This window comes from Filicampus tigris, chromosome 19 (assembly GCF_054856515.1).
Source record: "Filicampus tigris isolate MCC_2025a chromosome 19, RoL_Ftig_1.0, whole genome shotgun sequence".
In the NCBI taxonomy this organism is placed as follows: Eukaryota; Metazoa; Chordata; class Actinopteri; order Syngnathiformes; family Syngnathidae; genus Filicampus; species Filicampus tigris.
In genome coordinates, this window is record NC_141235.1 from 14,817,501 (window position 1) to 14,838,793 (window position 21,293).

The 21,293-nt window shown below is 41.4% G+C and overlaps 1 protein-coding gene across 5 annotated transcripts in view; it reads left to right on the top strand.

Moving 5' to 3' along the window:
* Nucleotides 1-21,293, top strand: part of tmem94 (transmembrane protein 94) — a 225,343-nt gene that overhangs the window by 6,647 nt on the left and 197,403 nt on the right. For all 5 annotated transcript variants that reach the window (XR_015082416.1, XM_086015986.1, XM_086015988.1 and 2 more), the window contains exons 3-4: nt 12,000-12,119; nt 13,337-13,464. Coding sequence is in view for 4 of the 5 variants with exons in the window: in XM_086015986.1 (XP_085872112.1) it covers nt 12,000-12,119; nt 13,337-13,464 (248 nt within the window). In the remaining variant the exon portion in view is untranslated. The remainder of the gene's footprint in view (nt 1-11,999; nt 12,120-13,336; nt 13,465-21,293) is intronic.

A 21,293-nucleotide genomic window follows, 5' to 3' on the forward strand; every position in this document is an offset into this window, starting at 1 on the left:
ATGGCCGGACTGATACAATGTTCATTGAAATTTGTTTAATGTCCAGATTGGATCGGGTCCTTCGCGCCTGCTTATGATGTCACGCTTTATATATCTGTAATATATTTCTTCGCGTCTATGTTTGTCACCCCCCTGGCTGTTTTGTTTTTATCTTCGGAGTTACTAAATAAAGAATAAAATAAAGTACATTACTGCTACTTTTGCGAGGCAGCTCGTACGTCGCTTCCGTTTGACTTTGAAAGTAGAAACAATTTTCTGGTTGACTCGGGCTGCAAGATTATATGAACTATACATAATGTGAAGTAAAACGGAGAGGATCATATGATTGGTATGATGTCTCCAGCTGACCCTATTTTAGAGTGGCAAGGTATGAATGTCAAGAATAACCTAGCAACATCATCCAATGCATATCCACTTGTTAATAATATGCCTAAACATTACAATTCACTGTGTTAAGAAAATAATCAGCCAAACAATACATACGATACACATTCACACGTTTCATCACTAGAATAGTTAGCATATGAGCCGAAATAACTAACTAGTGTTCATCAACGTGACATCACTCACGAGAACATATCTAGGCTATTATGTACAGCAGTTACCTGACACCAACTTAAATTATTAAACTCACCTTTTACCATTTACACACAACAACAAACGTGGTGAGACACGGGCAATCTGCATCTACTGAGTTTGATGGCACAAACAAACTACGAGCTGTGTCGAAGGAGGAAAGAGAAAAAAAAAGTCACTCACTATCAACACTTAGCGCTCGAATAGGGTTCAATGCCTGCTCACAGTATGGGACATCTCAGCACTACGTCGAAACTCAATGAATTTATCAAATGCCAACAATTACTAATAATGAAACAACGTGAGATTTCTAACATGAAGTATTTCTAATAAAGTGTGTTTTACTCCAAATAACTTTTCACCACAATTCGATTCTGAAAGCCACGGAAAGTGACGTGAAGTCTTCAGTCAGCATGTAGAACAGCCATGGGGTGGCAAACATTGATGCAAAGAAATATATTACAGAAATAGTGTAACGAATTGGGTTATCTGTGTTGTGGTGGAATTTGTGTCATGCCAAGTTGTTTTGTTTCCGAGGTTATTGAATGCATCGTGCGGCTCGCTGGATGGGAGGGCATGCGAGCGAGAGTAGCGGAGGACGAACAGGAGAGCCGTTGCTCTTTTTTGACTGAACGGTTGTTGTACTATATTGGCGTCGGCTGCGGCCCTTATTAGCCGGTTGGACTAATAAAAACATGATAATTATACTACGTCTGACGGCGTGTTCTTTGAAGTCGCTACAATATATTTTAAAGCTTGACGCGAAGGACCCGACCAGATCTGCTACCCACACCGGCTTACTGCGGGCTGCGGGCCGGATCTAATAATAAAGCAATATCATCCCAGGGGCCGTAGAAAACCTTCTAGCGGGCCAGATGTGGCCCGCAGGCCTTGGCTTTGACATATGTACACTATATCGTTTTAAATTTCACAAATAGATTAACAGTGATTTTTTTTTTTTCTCGCTGACAAATGCACAACATAGTTTGCAGAGCTGGGCACTTGACCATTTTTTGCCCGTCCGGCTGCGACCCCCACCCTTGACCTGGGTACCCTTCCGGCCGCGACCCCCCGGCCATATTCATAAACATTGTCGGCCCCCGCCCTGTTCCGACCCCCACTGCATCCACTGCTATGCGGATGACTGTAAAATCTATGTCCCACTGAGCAAAAAAGACACTTTCTCCTTAAGACTACTTTTGTCCTGTCTAGAGGACATCAAAGCCTGGATGTCAAAGAATTTCTTAAATTTCAACGAAAAGAAAACAAGTTATAATATTTGGTCTGTCAGATTCTGCTTACCCGTAGGATTACCGGGAAAATCCTGACCAGCTATGCCTTTTAATGGGTTACACTTCCCTTTGACCCTTGCTCGCTCTAACACGAGTGCAAGGGGATGGAAGAGTTTCCTAGCCGGTGTCGAGAGGAATTCGCCTAGGTTACTGCCTTTAAATTTGTATAGCCAATCCAATATTCAGTCATTTAATTAATCTTAGCGAGTAACAGAACTAAGAGTTATTAAAGTAACCACTATACTTTTACGACAGCTTCCTTCTCATTCTGAATCGTTTGCATTTGTTATTGACCTAGGAAGTTTGACAGTTGTTGTTAAAACCGTACAGATTTGTTTTATTTCTAGCCGGAGTAAACTATTTAATTTCATAGGATGGTAACGATACCTTTTTATCATTAAGTTCTTAGCCGTTTATTCAATAGAGATTGAGTGTGTAACTCAATTAAATCAGTAGAGTGACAATAATAGTGTTAAAATAAGTTTATAAAATTGAATTTAATAATATGAATAACTAAACAATTATTCCTTATCAACCATCAATTCCTTAAAAGTAGAATACAGTCAAATAAGCAAGGAAATTGGATGATTACGAGTTTTATTACATGATACAGTATTAATTCAACTCAATCATAATAGTAATAATACCAATTATTTTAATAAAGTAAGATGAAAGGTGAAATTAATGTTTGATGTTAAAGCCATGTATAACATCAGTTAAAATCATAAAGTAAGAAACAACAGTAATAATAAGAAAGTAGGATAAAAGTGATTAAATAGTAGTCTTAATTTAAGTGAACTCTCAAGATTGATCAGTTCTTAATTGCCCCAAACCTGATTAAAATAAGGAACTATTGGAAGGTAAGGAAATTCAGATGCTTCACCACAATCCGATTCTGAAAGCCACGAAAAGTGACGTGAAGCCTTCAGTCAGCATGTAGAACAGCCATGGGGTGGCAAACATTGATGCAAAGAAATATATTACAGAAATAGTGTAACGAATTGGGTTATCTGTGTTGTGGTCAAATTTGTGTCATGCCAAGGTGTTTTGTTTCCGAGGTTATTGAATGCATCGTGCGGCTCGCTGGATGGGAGGGCATGTGAGCGAGAGTAGCGGAGGATGAACAGGAGAGCCGTTGCTCTTTTTTGACTGAACGGTTGTCGTACTGTATCGGGGTTGGCTGCGGCTCTTATTAGCCGGTTGGACTAATAAAAACATGATAATTATACTACGTCTGACGGCGTGTTCTTGTATAACATCAGTTAAAATCATAAAATAAGAAACAACAGTAATGATAAGAAAGTAGGATAAAAGTGATTAAATAGTAGTCTTAATTTAAGTGAACTCTCAAAATTGATCAGTTCTTAATTGCCCCAAACCTGATTAAAATAAGGAACTATTGGGAGGTAAGGAAATTCAGATGCTCAACTGGACAATTTCCTAAGCGCACGATAACAGTTGATTCTTTTCAGTTACCTTATTGAAGGCGTAATTTGGTCATGTCCAAAAAGGAGGAGGAAAAATCCTTCTTGCTTTGGGATTGAAAAACGTCCCAAGAAAAAAATGCAAATTTGTCTCGTTGAAGCATCTCCTTGTAGACGCGGCAGGAAGGAAGAAAAAAGGTGTGGAATCTTTGTGGCTCCCTCTTTTATAGCCTCTTTTTTGGAGGCTTTTACATTAACTGCACATGTGCTAAAGCTTTTTTACTAAGAACAACATAGTTTAGTTGTTGTCTTTTCAGCTATCTACGCATGCGTCAAAGTCATTTTTCTCAGTGGGTTTGATAAGGTAATCGGCCAGTGTTTTTCCATCATCTTCCCAAAAGCCTGTATTGGTTTGATCATTCTTTGTAAACAGGTGTCTTTTGGCTCACTTAATTATATACTTTAACCTTAGCAAACCTCTCATTATCTAAGTGAACAACAAGTACATCATTTTCCAAGTGAATAACAGTCAACATGTTTGTGACAAACAGGTGCCCGACCATGCACCAAGTGAATAACAGTCAACATGTTTGTGACAAACACGTTACTCGAATGTGAATAGCAGTCAACATGTTTGTGACAGGTGCCCGACTATGCACCAACATTTTGACCGTCTAAGACACTTATTTAAAACATACATGATTTTTATAAAACAATCTGAGTACTTTATATTGTATATCCAAGCAAGCAATATAACGGATAACATATAGATACAATTCTTATTGCCACATTCTCTCCTATGTAGACAACAGGTTGGTTCTTGTTTACTCCTCTCACATCACATGGAAATGTGCAGCAAATGCACATGGGTTATCTGATACACAAAGCAGTTTCTGAGCAACATTTACTGTTTCTATCCCAACATGTAGAATAGACTTGTAGCACTTCTGTGCTTAGGTTATTGGGGACTTACCTTAGGTAATAAGTGAAAAACACTTGCATAGGCATCAAGAGAATGATTGTGAGAGCATTGACTTTGGTATGTTAATTTTACTAGGTTTTATGCTTTTAAACTTTATACAGGATTGTCCGGGCTGGCAAGTTTATAGTAGTCAAATGAATAATGTTGACATCTTGCGTCCAAAATGTGGAAGTGCACTTTAGGCCTTTTACTTCCTATGGTACTAGGGCTTTAACCATTATATACCATCACTTCACCTTGACATGGCACATCACATGACAGGTCCCAGTGGCTCTTCTACATTCCACCCTGTTGACCTGGGCCCCTGGGCTTCATATCTAAAGCCAACAGTCTCGAACTTGGGTTTTAAATTGAACAGTGATTTTAAATTGGACCAGCAAATCAGTGATATTTGATCCAGCTTTCATCTTAGGCAGCTGACTAAGGTAAAACCCCTCCTTTCTCAATAACACTTAGAAACAGTAATCCATGCCTTTGTTACATCTCGGCTAGATTACTGCAATGCACTTTATTTTGGAGTCGGCCAGTCCTCCCTGAAGTGCATTTTAGGGTTCATTTTGAGACTCTTCTACTGGTATTTGTCTACAAATCTTTAAATGCCCTCGCCCTGGCGTACCTCTCTGAGCTCCTCCACCCCTACAAACCTTCACAATGCATCCATCCATTATCTATACCGCTTATCCTCACAAGGGTCGCGGGCGAGCCTATCCCAGCTGTCATCGGTTAGTAGGCTGGGGACACCCTGAATTGGTTGCCAGCCAATCGCAGGTTACACAGAGACCAACAAACATCCGCACTCACAATCACACCTCGGGACAATTTAGAGTGTCCAATCAACTTACCATGCATGTTTTTGGGAAGTGGGAGGAAACCGGAGTACCCGGAGAAAGCCCACGCAGGCACAGGGAGAACATGCAAACTTCACACAGAGAGGCCGGAGCCGGGATCGAACCCACGACCTCTGAACTGTGAGGCGAAAGTGCTAACCAGTCGCCCACCGTGCCCACGCCCTCTTCACCTTACAATACAATACAATTTAATTTATACTGTGCATTTCACAACAGCTACAGCTGTAACAAAGCACTTTACAAAATAGCCATAATATAACATGTGAAATCAATAATTTAACACAAAATACTATATACAATAGACAACGGAAAACTGCCGAAAATTTGTCAGTCTCAGATCGGATCAAAAGCCAGAGAATAGAAAAGCGTCTTCAAACGGTTATGATGGCTTCCTCTCTATGTTGTCCTCTTGTGTGCGCTTTACCACATCCTTCACCAACTCTGTGATATATCCCAGAAAAAAAAATGAAAACACCAACAAAACATTAAACATTGTCAACATTGATCAAATAAGTTTTTCTTCCAGAACGTATAAAGAGAATTAACACATAAGTTCCTTTAGCAGTGTTCTAAAGAGTGCTGTGGCATTCATTATGCTTGAAATGAGGCTGTGCATTATTTGTTTGCACCGGAACTTGGTGATGAGTGTAATTCAACATGCAGATAAATGGAAATATTGCATACACTTACGAAACATAAAATAAAAACCTTACGTCAGTATTTTTGGTAATATAATTTTTTTGTCAAGACAAGAGTACCCAGCCCTAAACGTGACACTTTTGCAAAGTTTGTGTATATTTTGCATTTGCTGAAGTTCTAGACAACACCATAGCTCTTGTGAGCTAGTGTACCTAATGAAATGTCCAAAATAAGAAACATAAAATAAAAACTTTTGGTCGACATTTTTAGTAATGTAACCTTTTTATTTGCAAAGACAGTAAGACTACCCAGCCCTAAACGTGACACTGTTGCCTAGTTTGTGTATATTTTGCATTTGCCGAACAGTTTTAGACAACACCGTAGCTCTTGTTTGCTAGCGTACCTAATGAAATGTCCCAAATACTTACAAAACATAAAATAAGCACCTTACGTTGCCATTTTTAGTAATGTAACTTTAAAAAAAAAAAAAAAATGCCAAGACAAGACTACCCAACCCGCGACGTGACAATATTGCATAGTTATTTAGCGTTTGCTGAATAGTGTGAAAGTAGTTGTAAGCTGGTGTTGCTATGATGAAATGTCCAGTACAAAATTTAAAAGTGAAAAACTTCGGTCAACATTATTGGTAAGATTATGTTTTGGAAATAAAATTCATGTCAAAAGACTTACCTTTCTATTCTCCCGTTTTGAGCGCCGGGATTGCCCGTTGTCTCTGCTTTTCGGGAGGGCCTGTGTAACTTTCTTGTGCTTTTTATTTTTGGGATGGCAGTCGGCTTGAGCCTCCTGGATTTGGTAACTCCAAATTCCAATCACAGCCCTTCATCTTCAAAATCAAAGTCATCAAACTGTGCAGTGCAAATCACACTTGTCTTGCCAAGTTCGTACTATTTCAGTCTCTTTTTTCTGTAGGTACACAGTTTCCTCACTTTTTCATCCTTCGGGAATTTAGGCTGACACCTTTTTTTGATGTGTTACTACACCAAGCTACAATGCATCGTTTGGGCATATTGCTGCCTTAAATGTTTAAAATGTGTTCCAAAACAACAGGCTGTGACCAAAGCAAGGCAGGAAACAATCGTGAACTGCTTTCGCCCTCCCTTCAATGACGTCGTCAGGCTGATATGTCAGTCAAGCAGACGCCACCCGATTTATGGGCGGGGCAAAATCCCCGGCCAGTCTGTCCAAAAATACTCTTACATCACTTCTGAGTTTTTTTTCCAGGAGGGAATTTATTGCTGACATTTATTAACACAGAATTATCATACAAGTGCCAATGCTCATCCCACCCAAGTGCCCCTTTAAATGTTAGGCAAGCCCCCTCACTGTCCGTTTTTAAAACTGATTTGAAGACATATTTCTATTCTTTGGCTTTTGACCCGACGTGAGACTGACACTTTTCTGCTGTTTTCCAGTCTTCTACTGTATATAATAATGTATGTTTTAATTTATTGCTTTCATTGAGGCCCGAGCAGCGACTGCTACGAGGTTCCTATTGTTTTTGTAGAAATTATTATTATTAGGGCCCGAGCAGCGAAAGCTGCAAGGACCCTATTGTTTTCATAGAAATTCTTCTTCTTATTATTATTCTCAATTAAGATTCGCATTTTTGAGGGACTAAACGTGAATGAAAACTCACCATATTTTGCACACACATCTGGCCTTGTGAAAAATTTGATATTTTGAAGTCGGCATACTCGAGTACTCAAAAACGGGGCCCCCAAGAGCCCCTCAATTTTTTCATCAAAGAAACGTCCCGGTAAGTTTGACCTACGGCTACGAAAACTGGGAGGCACATGTAGCACCCTCAGACCTACAAAACTTATTTGGTCCTCATGCCCGAACATATACAGGAAGTGAGTTAGGAGTATTTTAATCTACAATTTTGGCCCTTTTGTGCAAATTTGCAGGGGTCATACATTTGCCCCTTAGACGGAGATGGTTCACCCGATTGACTTCAAATTTGGGTTTTACCATCTCAACTCTTGGGACAACAACAGGGATGAATATTTTACGTTTTGGAAACACTATATGACAGGGGTGGAGCATCAAACTTTGCATTTCATAATTCTCTCTTAATGAAGGATTCTGGGTTGTACGTTTCACATAGAGCTACGGAAATTTGGTGATATACATAACAGCAGAACACCCACAAAATTATCTTTTATAGTCATGTGCTAAACCTTACAGGAAGTCCTCCATTTTGGTTTTACTTTGGAATTTTTCACAATTTTTTTGGCCCGTGGTTCATCAAAGCCCTGCCCCGGTAAATTTGACCTACAGCTACGAAAACTGGGACGCATATGTAGCACCCTCAGACGTACAAAAAGTCTTTGGTACCCATGCCCTAACATGTACGGGAAGTGATTTATGAGTATTCTCAAGTAGAATGTTAGCCCATTTGTGCACATTTACAGGGGTCATACATTTGACCCCTAGTCCGAAGTAGTTCACCCGATTGACTTCAAATTTGGGTTGTACCATCTCAACACGTGGGACAACAATAGGGAAAAAATATTTTACGTTTTCGAAACAACACTATATGATGGGGGCTGAGCATCAAACTTTGCGTTTCATAATTCCTGCTTAATGAAGGATTCTGGGTTGTAGGTTACATCTGTGACAATTTGCTGGTATATGTAACAGCCTAAGACCTACAAAAATGTATTTTATAGCCATGTGCTTAACCTCACAAGAAGTCAACCATTTTGAATTTACGTCGGAATTTTCGCAACTTTTTGTGACTTTCATAGTGGTCATATTTTAACGAACTCCTCCTAGAGCATTTATCCGATCGTCTTCAAACTTTGCATGCTTCATCTAAAGATGTTTAAGATGAAAAATTATTGAAATCTTTTTATTTCGTTGCCCACGAAGTGAGTAATGAGTAGTTGAAAGTACAACTTTGGTCCATTTGTGCACATTTACAGGGGTCACACATTTGGCCCCTAGTCCGAGATGGTTCACCAGATTGACTTCAAATTTGGGTTGTACCATCTCATCACGTTGGAAAAGAATAGGGAAAAATATTTTACGTTTTTGAAATACTATATGACGGGGGATGAGCATCAAACTTTGCATTTCATAATTCCTTCTTAAAGGATTCTGGGTTTTACATTTCACCTACATCAATGAAAATGTGGTCGTATGTCACAGCCAAAATATGTTTTTGTAGGTCTACAAAAACATATTTTGTAGCCATGTGCTAAACTTTACAGGAAGTCTACCATTTTTTATTTTAGTTTGGAATTGTCTTACCTTTTTGGGACATTCATAGTTGTCGTATTTTAACCAACGTTAAAATTGTCAAATCGTCTTCAAACTTTGCATGCTTCATCTTAACATATTTAAGATGAAAACTTGCTGAAATCTTTTTTTATTTCGGCGTACAATATTGTCGTGGCGATGTGCTGTATATCATGAAAAATTATGTTGTTTTAGAGGGTCTAAACTTTGGCGAAAACTCATGAAACTTTGCACACACAGACCTTGCATGAATATAAATATTTTAGAGATTTCCTGTGCTATTTTTCAAAAATAGCTCTATAGCGACACCTACAAATTTTTAACCAAGCGTTTCCGGTTCCACATTTCACGCAGATCTGTGAAATTGTGAGGCAAATGTTAACAGCCCAAGACATACAAAAATGTCTTTTGTAGTCATGTGCTAAAGTCAACACAAAAACATGCAGGGCCTTGAGGGCCGGAATTTCCCACCCCAGATCTAGGTGAAATGTACAACCTGGGCTGCTTTGTTAAAATTTTGTAGGGGGCGCTACTGAGACCTTTTTTAAAGATTGTGCAATATACTAATAAATAGGGGTGGGAATCTATTCGATCCGATCCAGAGGCCTACGATTTGATTTGATTCTGATTCTGATTCATCACTACAATGGCTTACATTTTATAATAAATGTAAAACACCGGAGTCTTTTTTCAAAACAATTGCATATAACTCAAGGAAGAGCAAGGATTTATATTTAACACTGACTTTTATTAAAGTGGCAAGGCAACCTTGTTCACGCGTGTCAACTCAAATTTCAAAAAGTGCCAATGGCAGCATTTCTTGTAACAAAAGTCTGTAACTTCTCCTGGAACAAAAAAGGTATAAAAACATATTGAAACTTAATCTGCTTTAGCGTAACCTGTATTTTTATACTTTAAAGTGCAATATGCATCATTTGCCCTGCGATTGGCTGGCAACCAGTTCAGGGTGTACCCCGCCTACTGCAAAGACAGCTGTGATCGGCTCCAACCCCCCTGCGGTCTTGATAATGGATGGACAGATGATATTGCAATTAATTGGTGTCTTTTATTTCACATGTAGTTTGTTAGGATGTGATATTGTGCATTACAGCAGAGGACAGTGTTGACCATTGTGTCATCAACAGCTTTATTATTCAAAATATAAACCATCATATTTTGTAACAATAAATAAGAGACTGTTAATCTTGCAGAAGGTGTGCATATTCTAGGTTTTTGTGTGAGGAAAGAAGTGATCTACATGCTCTGGTATTATTTTTACTACGTGACCAGAATTTTAGATTGTGGATACAGTGTCATAAGGGCGCACATCTAATGCAATGAATTTGGTATTTTTTCTTATTCTTTCGGAGTTTGGTAGCACCTGGCAGAGTTGGTCGGTTCTTTATCATCTCCAACGGGTCCGCCTTTCGCAGCACTCAACTCTGGGTGGTAGTGTGTATTTGTTGGGTTCCCGAAATATTTTTAGCATCTCACACTTAATAAAGAAACAAACTGTCTCCAAACCAAAGCTTTTAACGAGTATTGTGCGTGTGTGGTTTTGTTTCTCCCGCCATCTTGTCAAGTAAGTCTCGGCACAGATGTCTGACATACAAACGCACGTAATCCTTGCACATCGTTTTAGTTTTTTTTCAAATTTATGCTTTAAACATTGATTATCTGAATCGATGCAGAATCTTTTTAATAAAACGGACGATGCATCGAAAAACAAGTATCGCTCCCACCCCTACTAATAAAATATTGATGATTTTGCCAGGCCTGATGTGTGTTCAAAGTGTTTTGTGCTTGTCAAAAAGACTGGATTTGGGCACCACTACAAGGACACGGGCGCAAAAATATGACCCCTATGTATTAGAAAAAATGGGCCAAAATTGGCCATAAAAAATAAAATCACACCTCACTTCCTGTTCATTTTAGCATATAGTTGCAATTAACTTTTTGTACATCTCAGTGTGCTTCATGTGCCTCACAATCTTTGTAGCCCTTGGTCAAATGTACTGGGACTGTAGTTTGTTTTTCCACTCAAGGTGGCAAAACAGAGCGTTTTTTTTCCCCATAATTGTGCATGATGGATTTAAAATATATAAATTTTCACCAGGCCTAAGGTGTGTAATGTTTGAGTTTTTGTGAATCTTTAGGTCCTGAAAAATGTGATTCAGTGCAATACAATACAACTTCATTTATTTACAACAGCTGTAGCTGTAACAAAGCATTTTGTATAACATAAAATAGCAATAAAACAACAACAATGAAGACAGTGAAAGCAGTAAATTACAACACAAATTAATGATACTAACACATATACAGCAGGCGCCAGAAAACAGCAGAAAAGTGTCAGTCTCATGTTGGGTCGAAAGCCAAAGAATAAAAATGTGTCTTCAAAGGAATTTTAAAAGGGGACAGAGAGGTGGCTTGCCTAACATTTAATTGGAGGTAATTCCAGAGGGAAGGACCGGCAACAAAAAGGCTCGATCCCCTCTGAGGCTCTGCTTAGTCCTCTGCACCTCTAGTCGCGTCTGGTCCACAGACCTAAGGCATCGGGCAGGTGCGTGGATGTGGAGGAGCTCAGGGAGGTACGCTGGGGCCACGCAATTTAAAGATTGAAGTATCTTAAAATGTACTCTGAAATGCACTGGGAGCCAGTGAAGGGAGGCCGGAATTGGAATTAAGTGTTCCCTTTATTTTATTTTTTAATTATATAGTTTTTTAATGTTATTTGTTTTATTTTATAATTTTATTCACAAATAGAATAATAACAATAACAATAGGGACCTCACAGCTGTCGCTACTCAGGCCCTAATAATAATAGTATGATTAAATGTAATTTGAAGAAATTTGGTATTTCATAACAGTCTATCAAATTGGTAGCCATTCACACTAATCAGCAGCCAAGCAGTAGCTCTCAGATTCAAGAAGGTTGATGACCCCTGGTGTAAAACTGTGTGCGGTGTTATAGGAGGAAGATCCCGTTGCTTTGGGCTTGTTGACACACCAGGCTCTGGGGAAACTCAGGGATCAGCTTAGCAGCCTACTGGACCAGCACCAGAAGACAACATGCAGACGGGCCTCTGCGCAGGTACATGTACATATTTATTTTAGTAATCTTACAATTTGTAAATTCATTGAGTAATCCAAACTGTTGCCATAATAAAATGTGATGTGGTTTGAATGTTAACTGTAGTATAAGCAGAAGCTAACAGTCCAATATCAATACCATATGAAATGAAATTCTAAAAGACCCTTATAACACAGAGGTGGGCATTTTACCAAATTTTGCTGGTCCTTCATTCATCATCAGTCAGTGGCCAGGGTACCCGTCTGTCATTAGTCAGCCCATCATTTTTCAAGCCGACCCGAATTGAAATCGTCAATTAGTCCGTTAGTTAGTCTGTCAGAAGTCCGTCAGTACATGCTTTAGTTCGTCCCTCCACCCGCTCCCCCACCCCCACCTCCACCCCCCCAAAAATACAGTTTTTACAGTGTCCCATCATTCGTCAATCGTCAGCAAAACGGGCGTCCATCAGTGAGGGACTGAGAGGCAGGTCTATTAGTCTGACGGAATGCCCACCTCTATTAAAACATACTCCACTTTAATGTCAAATGAGGAGGGAACATAAACGCTGCGCCACTGAAGCCTCTTTTTACATTCATTTTTCAAGAACAGGAGTTAAGTTCCTGTGTCAGTTTGACTCGGATATTATTACTTATCCAAAAATAATTACAAACAAAAAACAAGTTAGAAATACAGTTTTTTGCAGTAGTAGCTTGACTTGAGGATTCCCAAACATGAGTTACGAGCCATTGCTTGGTCATTATTATTTTGTGCTGCTTGTCCTTGAGACCTCAGGCCTTATTTTAGTGTCTTAACTTTTTTCTTTAGTGTCTTGACTTTTTTACCATTATTACCATTTTATTCTTTTTATTTTATCTTATGTCTAGTTGTCTTTTGCTTTGTGTTTGAGTTTTATTTATCTGCAGCACTTTATTTCAGCTGCTTTTGGTTGTGCCCTATGAACAAAACGGAGTTGAGTCCTAGCAAGCTTCAGATATTCTGCCACTCAAGTCAGATAGAACCTGTTCGGAACCTCTGTAGTGTTCAATTGTTTTTAACTTTAGAATTGTTAAGTTGGCCCACAATACAACAGGAAGTGAACTGAACTATTGTTTTTGAAGATTACATTCTGTAATCATGCCATCATGGAAAAATAACGTTTCAAATAAATCAAGATGTAAACCTCTGACCAAAACTTAATTTCACACTTCTTTACCTGTAACCATCCTATATTTTCACAGGAACAGTGGGAGAATAGCTTCCTTTACCATGGTAACCGCCATTCCTGTCTCCACTGGCCAGGGGCTGCTCTCACTGTTCTGGTGGCACTTGGACTCCTGTGTTGCTATGGCAGTCAGCCAAAGGGCAGGTAGTTCCCTTGTATTTGAACTGTTGTGTGCCTGGTCTGATTAATTTTAGTTAAGATCAGATGAAACCCAATGGGAACTTTGACTTGGGCTCACTTCTCGCAGCTGCCAGTACAAAACAACACACATAAATAACAGATAAAAAACAACGGTCTAAAAATAGCACATTTCTCAACAATACCATGAAACCACCATTGATAAAGTACCTGAAAATGATTGCACTTTATTGATTGCACCATGTTAAATAATACATACAATACATTAATTTAAAAAAAGCAGACACCACCAGTAAAGTATTAAAATGACTCTAGCGCACCTGGTGAATATCATGCCAATTTGTTCACGATAGTAGCTTTTGGGATAAAAGATTAATCTGTTGCTTTTGTATTTGCTGACTTTGTAGCGTCTGCCTGAAGGAAGTAACTCATATTCATACTGCAACAAATGTGAAAAAAGGGTCACAGATGATTCTTCTAGCTTGTGCAAGGATCGAGCTTTGAAAAATGTCTTGCAAAGAAGGAAACTCTTGCCTTCTAATCACTTTTATTGCGGTTACAAGTCTTTCAATTTTGGTTTTACATGTGATAGTTAATGGACTAGGCATACATGTCATATCTGATTAAACTGTCTAAGATGGCAGGGTAAAAAGATGCCATTTATTAGGGGTGTAACGGTTAGGCTTGTCAAAAATATCGCTACTTCGGTACTTACTCATACTAAACATTTTGAACGGATACAATACTAGCTTGCTGCGGTATCGATATTACAGATACCAACAACGCTTTGCCAACGTCTGCTCCTAATGGTCTGCTGCTCCCGCACACACTGCCGAAGCCTGCCCCGTGTGCCCCTCTCTCCCTGCTCTGCTGAGTGCAGACTGCTCGTCGACTCCCTAGTTAGCCGCGCGGAAAAGCTACGAACAAAGTACGACCAATTAAAAAAAAAAAAAAGAAATAAAAAGTGTGCGTGCACGGCCCCGGGGCTCCTGCTGCCGAAGCTGCGTCGCAATAGCACGGAAGCTCGCCCCCACTCGAGTTGCCGTGGTCCTCTAGGTCAGCCCCCCCCGCTCGCTTTGAACAGGCCGGCAAGTGCGGGCCGCGGTGCTGTCGACTCTGGCCTTGCGCCCGGCACTGCCGACGGATCTCCCCAGCAGCCGCCGCGGTGGCAGCGGTCGCTCTTTGCGGGGTCACTGATCTTCCCCGGGCTGTGGGCTGGCTCGCTCATTTGGCCGACGCCTCGCCATGGATTTTAAAATGTGATCGGATTTGTTTGAAGATTCGTATAGTACTATGAATTACAACATTGGCCCGGTATAGCAACTTTCCAATTAGTAAAGGAGAAAGAAGAGCACCCACGGAATAAGGTTGACAGGCGTCCCGCTCCATTTCCAGCCATGGGAGACACTCCAGACATTTACCAAACCAATAACCCCTTCCTCCTCTCTGCCTTCATTCACACAGTATGTCACCTGCCACACCAGAGACAATAAAACACTGGACCTTTTCTATGCCAACACCAAGGAGGCATACACATCACTGCCCCTCCCCCCGCTGGGCAAAGCTGATCACAACCTGGTGGCTCTCCAGTCTGTGTACAAACCTCTGGTCCGCAGGCAGCCAGCTGTGACCCGCACGGTTCAGAGATGGTCTGGAGAGGCCGAGGAGGCCTTAAAGGACTGCTTCAGCACAACTGTGTGGGAAGTATTCAGCGATGCTCATGGGGAAGACATTAGTAGTCTAACGGACACTGTTACAGACTATATAAATTTCTGCATGGAGAACACCATACCCACCAGGACAGTAAGGTGTTTCTCCAACAACAAACCCTGGATCACACCAGACATAAAAGCTCTCCTGAAGGAGAAGAGGAGGGCTTTTGCGTCAGGCAACATAGAGGAGCGGAGGACTGTGCAGCGCCAGCTGAGGAGGAGGATCAGAGAGGGGAAAAGGTCCTACAGGAAGAGGATGGAGGAGCAGCTGCTGCAGAATAACGCCAGGGGAGTCTGGAGGGGCCTGAAGACCATCTCAGGCCACGGACAACCCAAGACCCGGACTGGGGGGGACCTGCAGTGGGCAAATGAGCTAAATCTCTTTTTCAATAGGTTCGATCAGATGCCTGCCTCCACTCCGTCTCTCCTGCTGCAGTCTCCACCTACTCCTCCTGCTGGGCGTGTCACCCCCTCCCCTCTTTTCTCCACAGACTCCAGCTCCCAGCTACACCAGATAGCCACCACTCCTTCCTGTCCAGCCTTGGCCTTCACAACATCTCAGGTGAGGAACCAGCTGAAGAAGATGAAGGCGAGGAAGGCAGCGGGTCCAGATGGCATCAGCCCCCAGCTCCTCAAATCCTGCGCAGACCAGCTGTGTGGAATTGTCCAGCACATGTTCAACCTGAGCCTGAAGCTGGGCAGGGTCCCCCAGCTATGGAAAACATCCTGCCTGGTCCCGGTGCCAAAGACCCCCCACCCGAAGGAGCTCAACAGCTTCAGACCGGTGGCGCTGACGTCTCACCTGATGAAGACCCTGGAGAGACTGGTCCTTGTCCACCTGCGCCCCCTGGTGAGCTCCTCAATGGACCCACTCCAGTTCGCATACCAGCCTGGCATCAGTGTGGATGATGCCATCATCTACCTCCTCCACACTTCACTCTCCCACCTGGAGAAGGCGGGGAGCACTGTGAGGATCATGTTCTTTGATTTCTCCAGTGCTTTCAACACCATCCAGCCCACCCTACTGGGAGACAAGCTGGAGCGGGCGGGGGTGGCGCACCACCTCACCACATGGATCCAGGACTACCTCACAAACCGGCCACAGTATGTGAGAACACAGGACTGTGTGTCTGACGTGCTCCTCTGCAGCACGGGGGCCCCACAGGGAACTGTCTTGGCTCCCTTCCTGTTCACCCTCTACACCTCGGACTTCAACTACAACACCCCTACCTGTCACCTGCAGAAGTTCTCTGACGACTCTGCGATTGTCGGCCTCATCACAGGCGGAGATGATCGGGAGTACAGAGAACTTACTCAGGGTTTTGTGGATTGGTGCCAGCAGAACCGCCTCCTGATCAATGCGGGGAAATCCAAAGAAATGGTGGTGGATTTCGGTAGGCGCCAGCACTCTTCACCTGCACCAGTGAATATCCGGGGAACAGATGTTGAGAGAGTCTCAACTTACAAGTACCTGGGTGTTCATCTGAACAATAAACTGGACTGGTGCGACAACACAGACGCCCTCTATAGGAAGAGTCAGAGCAGACTCTTCCTACTCAGGAGACTGAGGTCTTTTGGGGTTCAGGGGACACTCCTCAGGAACTTTTATGACTCGGTGGTTGCATCGGTCATCTTCCAGGGAGTGGTCACCTGGGCAGGCGGCGTCTCGGCCCGGGACAAGAAGCGGCTGGACAAACTGGTCAAGAGGGCCGGCTCTGTCCTGGGCTGCTCCCTGGACTCTGTGGACTCGGTGGGGGACAGGAGGATGTTGGCCAAGCTGTCATCAATGCTGGGCAACCCGGACCACCCCCTCCAGGGCACCCTAACAGCACTCCACAGCACCTTCAGTGACAGACTGTTACACCCTCGCTGTGCAAAGGAGAGATTCCGCCGTTCCTTCTTGCCTGCTGCTGTCAGACTCTTTAACAAGAACATTGTGTAGTCTCTACAAACTGGCGGTCATTAGTGCAATTGTGCAGTCCTGCACCTGAGCTCGTATCGTGCAATACCCAATATTCCCCACTACTGTAATACCGTGCAATACTCAACATTCCCCACTACTGTTAGTCTAGTTTTATTTTTATCCAATGCTGTTCCTTACATTTCACTACAGCACTGCAGCACTGTCACTTAGAGTATTTTTTCCTCTGTACTGTGTACAGGCCGAAATGAGTGTTCCTCATATTTTTTATGTAGATGTAGGTTGGTGTGTATACACATGTGTATATACACATGTTACTGCGTATATCTACATAGGTTTGATTCTAAATGTTTGCCGTCAATGTTATACATTAATGGCCACATTATGCCGCCGCCCCTGTGTGACCTATATCCTTGCTACTGTAACAACGAAAATTTCCCCACTGTGGGATCAATAAAGGCATTCTTATCTTATCTTATCTTATAAGTCATCAACCGGATGCGAAGCCCAATAGTACTTCAAGAGGTCTGGGAGTGCCAATCCCCCTCCGTTTTTGGGTTTGTTAAGGTGTCGCCTGCCAATTCTGTGTACTTTATAACCCCATAGGCATGGAATAAAAATAGAGTTCAGTAGTTTGAAAAAAGATTTTGGTAAAAAGACAGGAAGGTTCTGAAATCGATAGAGAATTTTGGGTAGAAAAATCATTTTTATAGCCTTAACCCGACCAATTAATGAAATAGGGGGCATGTCCTAGAAACATATATCTGACTGCAATTTAAACACCAAGGGTGGAAAATTTTCCTTGTATCGAGAAGTAAAACGTTTTGTCACTTGAATCCCTAAATATTTAAATTGGTCCTGGGCGATGTTGAATGATTGATTCTGTAACCTGGAGGAGTTGATTACGCATATAGGCAAAAGTTCACTCTTAGTCAAATTTATTCGATACCCCGAGACTAAACCAAACAATTGTATTTCATTTAGAAGAGCAGTGATACTAGTTTCTAGTTGGTTGTTAATCAACGCAAGTTTACTGAATAATGGCTGCTTAATCCATAGAAGATGCTATGGCGTGTTAGTGTACCAAATAGGAACGTTACATAAAACACACCGTAACGTCCTTATGCTAACTGCAGCTAGCTTCTAGACACAACTGTGGCTATGTCAGATATGAAATCAGGCATAAGGCATAACTTGCTTCCTTTTTTTAAATTATTGGGAATCCCCATTGTACTGCCATGGAAGACAGGTTTGCATTGTATTGAGTATATTTGGTGAAATGCGCCGTAACTTTCGAACTCTGTTGCCAACACGAATTAGCCCTTACAGTGTAAGGCTTACACTACTTTACCCACAATGCTTCTGTCTACATCACCTCGATTACCACTACTGCGCATGTGCGTTGCTGATAGGAAAACAGCCAGCGGGAGAAGAGCGAGACGCGGCAGTCTCGAAAGAAAATAATGTGCCAAACAAATAAATATATAAATAAACGACGCGTCAACGATTAAAATTAATTGTCAACGATTTTGATTGTCACCGTCGTCGTGATTAGTCGCCTAATCATGGCAGCCCTAGTGGAGATAAGGGCACACAACATCACAATACTTTATAGAACTCACTCGGAATTCCGTCTGGCACTGGGGCTCGATTGCTCTTCATTGAAGCGGTTGCTTTCTGTACTTCATCAAGAGTAATTTCATAAATAATTAGTAATTTCAAGTGAGCAAGATCGCTGTACTTTAAGTGGGGAAGCGCACAACTGTCTAGAAATTCCGTTATTACTTTGAAGTCTGTGTCATGTTTTGAGGTGTATACATTTTTATGGTATTGAAAAAATCTACCATTAATGTCCTTAGGGTCTGTGAGAACCTGGCCATTAGGGGATTTGATAGAATGTATTAGACGATCATTTTCTTGTTATCTAAGCTGTCTCGCCAGGAGTTTGTGCGGTTTGTCAACAAGTTCAAAATATTTCTGTTTTATATATAGGATTGTTTTACAAACCCTATTCTGAAATGACAACATTATATTCAAATTTTAATGTGACTATTTTCTTATATAAGTCACAAGAGGGAGTCCTGGCATTCTCCTCATCCAAATCCTTAATTTTTCGGTCAAGTTCCAAAAGTTTGGCTTCATTTTTCTTTTTCCTGGCAGATTCAAATGAAATAACCACACCACTCAGGTATGCTTTGAAAGCTTCCCATAGAGTTGCAACAGAGGTTTCTTGGTTATCATTAGTGTTGTTCCGATACTGATACTGGTATCGGCAAGTTTCCAGATACCGCATTAAAATGCTGGTATCGGCATCGGCGAGTATGAACAAATGAAGCGCCGATGCTGGTTATTGATACTGGTATCATTATTTGAATGCAGCGCACACATTTGAGAGCCGCATGCCGCAGGGAAACAGAAGAGCCTTATCCAAATGCACATGCATGTTAATATCTAGCCCATGTCGCAATCTCACCAGCACGAAGAGCTATGGAAATAGGCTGTTCAACAAACATATTCTGTGTGTGTGTATATGTACTACATAGGGCTGTGAAATGAATCGAAATTCAATTACATTTTCGATTATTACACTCCACAATTACAAAATTGGCATAATTGTAAAAAGACGCTTAGCAATACAAATTTTTTGTTGTTTTGAGGCATGCGCTCACAAAGACAAATATGTATAAAGTGCAAGTTGTCTCTGCACCCACCGGCAACGTGACGAATCTATTCAACCATCGTTTGGTTTACGATGATGTTATGATACACCAAAGCAAGGAAACACCGAGTCAGATTTGGCGTCGTGCGCAACGTTGAAACACTGTACGCAACAACCCCCACCCATCAACATTGGAGGGACACAAAAAGATAACAGAATCTAATGCCTGGACAAGGCTTCCAAATGTTTAGGGCACAGACTCCACTTCGCAATCGGCACGAGGGATTTATTTTAAATAACATATCTTATGCAAATATACACTACTTTTACCAGCACAAAAATAGAAACCATGCTAAACATTATTATTATTGCGACTTAAGTTACATTTCGTGTCTAGTCTATAATATGAAGTCAAAATGGTTGTGTTTATTTTTGTTTCAAATTGCTTCAAAACAGTTTATATATGGCCTACTGTAACTTAGAAGTATTGTATAGAATACTAGTATGTAACAGTCAACATTTAAATTGGTTTGACCCAATCAGCATATTAAATTTATAATTTATCGGAAGCAAATTATTTAAATATTACTTTAAAAACAAAACAAAAAAAAGCTCCAGACAGTGGTCTGAATAGCATATCTGTTATTCTGTCAAAATTGTCAGTTTACTCCAAGCAGTTCACTTCTTTGGCAATTGATAAGTGCATAGCAAAAGTTAACTCCAATGCTCTGTTTGCGACCCTGTTTGGAAGATGACACATGACACATAATTAACATAAAACACTGTATGCAATTGACACTGGAAAAGAGCCAAAAATTAAAGGTCTGATCAAAAGCCAGAGAATAGAAATGTGTCTTCAACTGGGTTTTAAAAGTGGACAGAGAGGGGGGCTTGCCTAACATCCAATGGGAGGTCATTCCAAAGGGAAGGACCAGCGGTCGAAAAGGCTCGATCCCCTCTGAGTCTCCGCTTGGTCCTCGGCACCTCGAGCAGCGCCTGGTCCACAGACCTGAGGCTGCGGGAAGGAGAGTAGGAGTGGAGGAGCTCAGAGAGGTAAGCCGGGGCGAGGCCATTTTATCGTTTATAGACAAATAGGAGAATCTCAAATTGAACCCTGAAATGCCAGAATTGGTGTTATGTGCTCCATCTACCGAGCTCCAGTTAGTAGGCGGGCAGCAGCATTTTGGACCAACTGGAGACGTTTGAGGGAGGACTGGCTGACTCTAAAATAAAGTGCATTACAGTAATCTAGTCGAGATGTAACAAAGGCATGGATGACTGTTTCTAAGTGCTGATGGGAAAGGAGGGGCTTTACCTTAGCCACCTGTCTAAGGTGAAAGAAGCTCGACTTCACAACAGCGCCGATTTGCTGGTCCAATTTAAGATCACTGCCCATTTTAAAACCCAAGTTTGAGATTGTTGGCTTTAGATATAAAGCCACAGGGCCCAGATCAACAAGGTGGGAGGTAGACGAGCCACCATAACTTCTGTTTTGTTTTCATTGAAATTTAGGAAATTCAATGACATCCAGTCTTTGATATCC